This window comes from Myotis lucifugus, unplaced genomic scaffold, assembly GCF_000147115.1.
Source record: "Myotis lucifugus unplaced genomic scaffold, Myoluc2.0 scaffold_376, whole genome shotgun sequence".
Lineage (NCBI taxonomy): Eukaryota > Metazoa > Chordata > Mammalia > Chiroptera > Vespertilionidae > Myotis > Myotis lucifugus.
In genome coordinates, this window is record NW_005871424.1 from 539,057 (window position 1) to 546,013 (window position 6,957).

Here is a 6,957-nt window from a genome sequence, read left to right on the forward strand (position 1 = left end):
GTGTGTAGCATCACAGGACTTTGACATTGACTAGGAATAGGGCTTGAGAAGGGGTAACCAGTTGGAAGGCTACTGCAGCAGTCCTAACAGACAGAGGTGAGGGGCCTGACCCAAAGCCGGGATTTGCCCAGCTGGGCTCTTGCGGGCATGAGGTGCCAACCCCTCCTACCACTCATGGCTGCGTGCCCTCCGTTTGCAGGGTGATCGTCCTGGACAAAGGAGAGATCCGGGAGTGCGGCGCCCCCTCTGACCTCCTGCAGCAGAGAGGCCTGTTCTACAGCATGGCCAAAGATGCCGGCTTGGTGTAAGCCCGGCGCTGGTGCGTCTGGTTTGACCTGCAAGGCCCACATGCCTTGTCCCAGGATGAGTCAGCAGCCTCTTTGGGAACCCAAGCCTCCCATACACTGAAACCAAAAAAGGAAATAAAACCAAACCCAATAAAACAAAACCACAAAGCAGCCACCCTCTGGTCCGCTGCCTGGAATTGGCTGTGAAGGAACAGGAGGGACACAGAGACGCAGCCCGCCAAAGACACGCACAGCACACCCTTGCCTGTTACCCCCGCAGGACGCACCGGCGTTGCACAACCTGGGAGGGCCTGCTCGTGCTCTTGGTGCTCTGCAGGGAAGTTTGGCAGCCAGACTTCTCAAGAAATTGGTTGCGTAAAACATGCTAGTGACCAAATCCAGCCAACTGCCTCAAATCTCTTTAGCCAAAGTCTGAAATTCCAAGTCTTCGGCCCCGGCTGCTGTCCTGGCACCTCTAACATCTGGGCTCCACCAAGAATGCTTCGTCTCCTTGGGGCTGCTGTTTGGAGGTGAGGGGCCTGGTGAAGATCATCCTCACCCTCAGGCGGTGTCCTGGGGGCCGTGGACGCCCCTCTTACCAACCATCCCGTCGCCTGGGCGCTCAGACACGGAGCCAGCGTCCCAGCACCGCCTGCACCGAGACTTGCTTCACAGGCCAGAGGCAGCCTCATCACCTGCGGGCTTCTCGTTGGCAGGATGGGCTGGGCTTACGGGGGACCTGGACCTGGAACTCCAGGGCTGGGGGATCCTCTCTCAGTACCAGTTTCCCACATTGGCTGCTCACCTCTTCAGCCACGCCGGTCTTTTCTCTGCCTTTCCTCCTGCCTCCTTTTGCCAGTTGCTAGAATGGATTACCTCGAGGCACCTGGAAGGGGTTTGCTCGTGGTTGTGAAGGGTTCAAAGCCAGGAGCACTGGGCACCGCCACGGATGACCCGCGGGTACTGAATCGAGCTCTGTTGAGACTTCTCCTCGTTTTTAGATTTCAGTTCCTCACCCTTGGCCTCCGGCTAGCTGTCAGAAGCGGCAGTGTGGAGAACCGGACGTGTAGTTACTGAGTGTGTTCCAGGACAAGAAAAGAACCCATTCACGAATATCAGTGATTGTTTTTCTTTTTTTTTTTTTAAAGTACTGCTCCTGGGAGAAACACTCTCTCAACTTAATTTCTTGGGCGGAAGTGTTGGGCCGGGAGCAGCTCTCCCAGGGAAAGCCACGGTGGCCAGCATCTGACAGCGGGGCTGCGGGTCCCTGAAGAAGAAGCGAGTGGAGACCTCCAGGGCCCGTCCTTTAGGTCTCGCAACCAGAGACCCCGGGGAGACCCACAAAGCAGAGGGGCCACTGCTGCCCCGAGATTCCCTTGCTGACTTCAAATCCAGAAAAGCATCTTCCTTTAGGTGGAATATATATTTATTTTTTGTAAGTTATACCATTCTTTCACATTAGATAAACCAAGTTTTTCTTGGGAATCGTTTTGTAATGACTTACACTGGAAACGAGAACATTTACAAGCAATTTGCAGTAAAAAAAAAAAATTTTATTTCTTTCTAATAACGATTCCATTTTCTTTGGGGTTTCAGCCATCTCCTCTGGGAGTCAGCGGCTCCCCTCTTGTCTGCTCTCCTTCTTTCCTGTTGGCAAACATGCCATCTCTAGTGGGAGCCCCTGTCGGAAATGGGAGCCTAGAGGTTAAGAGCCGTGTGGGGTAGAGTGGGGAGTCAGCGTGGCCCGGTGGACAGAGCCTGGGCTCTGGGGTCAGACAGACCTGGGCCTGAGTCCTGCCCTTGTCATTTGCTGGCTGTGTGACCCTGGGCAAGTCACCTAGTCTCTGTTGCCTCATCTGTCAAGTGGAGCTGATCACACCTGCACGGAGGGAATGTTGTGAAGATGAACAGTGATGTGTGTGTGGCCCAGGTCAGGTTCTAAGGCAAAAAACACGTGGCCCTTGAAAATCCCTTTGTGTTAATACAGTCAGGATAGGTTGGGCCGTGCTGTAGCCGCAAACTCATGGGAAATGAACACAGGGTTCTATTTCTTGCTCATACACGTCCTGATGAGGGTCAGGCGCCCCTGCAGGGTCACTCCCTTCCAAGCAGCCACTGCGAGAGCCAGGCTGTTCTCGCCTTTTGACCTTGCCTCTCAGGAGCTGGCTTCCAGGTCACCATAGAAGGGAGAGTGTGGACGACGCACACCCACTCATAAGTGTCTCAAATGAAGTAAATGACCATGCAGGTGCGATCAGCTCCATGTGTGGCTTCCCTGGATGTGTGTGTTCCCCGCCAGCCAGGCTGTGCTGGCAGGAGCCACGGCGGGGGGATTAGTGGCCTGGGTGGCATGCAGGCTGGTCCCCACAGCAAGGGTGTGGGCCAGCAGCAGCCTTGTCAGCAGGCTCGTGGGCGCTGGCTCCTGTGGCCCACACTCTGCGCCCTGGCAGACCATCTCCTTCCGTGAAAGTAGGCTTTTGTGACCCTGGAATGATCCCAAGTGAGTTTGCCAAACACGCAGCTGCTGCCGCCTTTGCCTGTGGCCGCTCTGCCGGGCCGTCCGGTGGCTCAGCTCCCGGCAGAGCAACGAGAAGCGCTATGCCGGGTCCCTTTCCAGGCTCCCAAGTTGGAAAGACAACCCCCACGTGATGACTTGGGCTTTGGTGTGAGAGGGCCCCAGGGGCAGATCCCCTCTCTGCCCCTTACTAACTGGGTGACCTCGGCAGGTCATGGCAACTGTCTGAGCCTCCGTTTCCTCATCTGTGAAATGGAGCTCGTAATTGCCAGTAATGGTGGGGCCAGCACTTCGTAGGCGCAACAGGGGAGAGGCAAGAGGTGCAGGCGCCCTACCCCAATCTGAAGTCATCAAAATGTGCTGCTCGCCACATCTCGGCCGAGGGAGGTAGAAGCTGCAATGAAACGTGGATCACTCTGGGCTGGAAACCTGTGTCAGGATGTCCCATTAGGAAGTCCCTGTGACCTGACGAGGCAGAGCAGGCTGTGTCCTGTCAGGCAGCTGGGTGTCCACGGGCGCCTGCTGGCGCACCAGCACGGCCACTGCCCCGGTCTCAGTAGATTATTGGTGGCAATGGGCCGGGTTAGCCCAGTGACTGGACTGGGTGGTTCTGATTCCCTCCGGGACATCTGGCAACATCTAGAGACATTTTTGTCACAACTGGAGGCGGGGGGACTACTGGCATCTAGTGGGTGGAGGCCGGGGATGCTGCTACACATCCTACAGTGCCCAGGGCAACCCCACGTGGCAGAGAATTATCTACCCCACATGTCGGTAGTGACCAGAATAAAAGTCCTGGTGTGTGGACCCTTCTCGCTGCCCACAGAGGCCCTCAGATACACCAGGGATCATCGTGAACGTTTATTGGGCACGTTTCCGTGTATTAGCTTCCTCTATCCCTGCAGCAATGCCATGAGTCAGTGAGGAGCCTGGGTTGCCTCATTGCTCACTCTGCACTACAGGTAGCTGTGTCTGGGGAACCTCGGCTTTGGCTACTTGAGAATCGAGCCCCCTTTCCTGGTGCCTGAAGGCAGTCGTAAGAGCCCTGCACTAAGATTCCGACTGACCACTGTCAGAAACAGGCCTGAGCACATGCGTGCGCTGTGCACCGCCCTTCAGGAAGGCAGGGGCTGCCCGTCACCACCCTGACCTCTGACCCCAGCAGCATTTCCCACACAGCCCCCTCGGGGGAGGAAGTATGAACAGAAATGCCCGGGATGTTCTGACTGCTTCTGGGGCTCCCCCAAGAAGCTGGAATTTGGTCTGTAACAAACAGATGTATGACATGTGCCAGGTCCAGAGCGATTCCCCTCAGGACTTCTCCTGAGGAAGTCCCGGCCCCTCCCCTCTGGCCTTCGGAGCTGAACTGCGTGCCCGTGTGTCCTCATGCTTGTGCCCGGAGGGCCCCATCGTGGTGTGGGTCGTGGCTCCTGTGTCCAATTCAGACAAGATGCTTCTTGGAGCCCGTGTACAAGGGTGGGAGGAGCAGCAGGAGCCATGGCGTTCAGTCCTGGTGCATGTTGGGATCATACGGGGAGCTTTAAAAATATACCGTGTGCCCGAATGGAGAGCATGTTGGGGGTCGCGGGGGCAGGAGGGAAGGGTGTGGTCACAGAACGGCAGCCCCAGGGGTCGTCGTGGTGATGGAAGTGGTGGTGGATGCCACCTATACGTGTGATACAATTGTGTAGAAGTCACACACACGCATGCACACGCACACATACTAGTACAGGGAAATCTGAGCAGGATCTGTGTATGGTACCAATGTCAATATCCTGGTTGTGATACCACGCTTGCGTTTTTCAAGGTGTTACTTTTGGGGGAAATGGAAAAGGGTGCACAGGCATTCTGTGGATTATTTCTTAAAACTGCTGGTCAATCTACACTCGTCTCAAAATAAAAGGGTTAATTTGGGAAAGTACACACACCATTGCCCTGCCACAGGGTTAATGACTTCATTGGTCTGTGGTGGAGCCTGGGTGTGGGCAGGTCTTGAGGTTCCCACATGGGTCCAATGGGCAGCCAGGGCTGAGAGCCACTGTCTACTTTGGGTCCAGGATGGACAAGGCTGGACGGGCTCTGGTCAGGCCGACCTTGGGGGTTGCTGCATCCTCTTGGGTCTGCGATGATCGTCCACTTTCCCTGCCATTTGCCACCCAATCCCGGAGAGCAGAGGGGTCTAGACTCTGCTGATGACCCCAGGTCACTGGTATCTCCAGGGCATGGCACATCTTTCCAGGTTGGCGTGGCGGGAGGGTCGAGGGGTCTGGTTCAGACCAGGCCTGACTCCTGTGCCAGCCTATAGAACAGGCCCTTCCGGGCCAGCAGCTGAGCAGGGCTGCCGCTCTCTGCCACCTGCCCTTTGTCCATGACCAGCACCCTGCAGGGGAGAGGGAGATAGGCAGCTCCTTGGACACCAGCCTGGTCCCTGGGCCGCTCGGAGAGCCCAGCGTGCCTGCTCTGAGGTTTGCTCCCCAGAAGTCTGGCCTTCTGTGTGGTTTCCTGGTTGTAAGCATCTACTGGGCATATGGCCTTGGGCTCATCTCTTCCCCTTTGGGCATCAGTCTTCCCACCTGTACAATGGGCACCTGATAATCCATTCCATTACCTTTCCAGCTCTAAATGCGGATGCCTTCCTTCACCACTGCAGGGTCCCTGGGGCCAGTGCCTTGGGGGGACTTACCTGGCACAGTCCATCACGGAGCGCAGGCGGTGGGCGATGAGCAGCACCGTGCAGTGGGCAAACCAGCTCTCAAGGGCGGCCTGCATCTGCAGCTCAGTCCCCGGGTCCACGGCGGCCGTGGCCTCGTCCAGGATGAGGATCTGGGTTTTCCGGAGAAGGGCACGTGCCAGACACAGCAGCTGCTTCTGGCCCAGGCTAGGAGGGAGTGGGACAGTCAGGCCAGATGTTTGTGTGTCTGCACGTCAGAGTTTGTAGGGCGTGCCCACAAATGCGTCTCCACAACAGCCACAGAAGTGGTGGCCCCCAGCCCACAGAGCTGGTAGAAACCCCCATCCTGCCATTTTTTGATCAGGTGACTTCAGGCAAGTCATTCGAACCCGCCGTGCCTCAGTTTCCCTGGGAGGACGGGGAAATAGGGAATTGTTTAAAGAATTTTTGAGTTTCAGTTTTGCAAGATGAAAAAGTTCTGGAGTTGGGTAGCACAGTGATGTAAATGTGCTCAATGCTACTGAAGTATACACTTAAAAATGGGTAAGATGGTCAATTTTATGGTGTATTTTTTACTACATTTTAAAAAATGTTTTCAAAGGCATACTTGGTACCCTCAGTGGGCATGGGTCCAGCACCCAATATCACACACGTTATTTCTACAGCAAAATAGGTGCTGGGTAGGATAAACGCTAAACATAGTCTCGTATCAGTAGAGGTTGGGTTTTGCCACTAACTAAATTGGGAAACCGAATTTAGGAAAAAGAGACGTGATATTCAGAGATGGTGTTGGAGTTTGGAACTGCTGACAAGGGACGGGGCTCCTACCGTGATTATTAATAGGATGGGGTTGATGATCTATGGGGAAGGCACACTTCCAGGGCAGACTGCCCCTGGGGAGAGCCGTGGCCACATGTGCCTCTCCCTCCAGCTCCCCTGAGGTCCAGGCTGTGGTGGGGCAACCCTACCTGAGGTCATCGCCTTGGTCGGCACACTCGTACTGCAGTTGGCCGGGCAGGCTGGCCACCAGGGCTCGGAGCTGCACCGTCTCCAGGGCCTGCCAGATGGCTTCATCCGTGTGCTCCTGTAGCATGTCAAGGTTCCTCCTCAGAGAGCCGGGGAACAGGATGGGGTCCTGGCCAGGACGGGCAATGGGTCAGGGCTGGCCCAGCCACGATCCCACCTCTGCCCACCCTGTCCTGAGGCCTCACCTGGAGGATGATGGTGATCCTAGACCGAAGCGTGTGCAGCCCCACATGGCTGATGGGGACCCCGTCAATCCAGACCTCACCCTCAGCTGCCTCCAGGAGCCGCAGCAGGCCCCCGGCCAGGGTGGACTTCCCGGCCCCCGTCCTGCCAACGATGCCCACCTGCCAGGGGATGAGAGGGCAAGGCCACTGTGACTAGGCCGGGCCAGAAGAAGGCGGGCACAGCCTAGGTTTCCTGGGCATCTCTTTGGGAGATGTTTCCCCTGCACCCAGATC

At 56.4% G+C, this 6,957-nt stretch overlaps 2 protein-coding genes across 2 annotated transcripts in view; one reads left to right on the top strand and one right to left on the bottom strand.

Annotated features, from left to right (window-relative positions):
• The window catches only part of ABCC1 (ATP binding cassette subfamily C member 1), a 106,026-nt gene extending 104,172 nt beyond the window's left edge, over window positions 1–1,854 (top strand). The window contains exon 32 of the mRNA XM_006101666.2: window positions 200–1,854. Within this exon, the coding sequence (XP_006101728.1) occupies window positions 200–308 (109 nt within the window). The 3' untranslated portion in view covers window positions 309–1,854. The remainder of the gene's footprint in view (window positions 1–199) is intronic.
• A 3,219-nt stretch (window positions 1,855–5,073) lies between these two features.
• ABCC6 (ATP binding cassette subfamily C member 6) overlaps window positions 5,074–6,957 on the bottom strand; it is a 52,688-nt gene continuing 50,804 nt past the window's right edge. Inside the window, 4 exon segments of the mRNA XM_023765110.1 lie at window positions 5,074–5,182; window positions 5,486–5,680; window positions 6,442–6,608; window positions 6,685–6,843. Of these exon segments, the coding sequence (XP_023620878.1) occupies window positions 5,074–5,182; window positions 5,486–5,680; window positions 6,442–6,608; window positions 6,685–6,843 (630 nt within the window).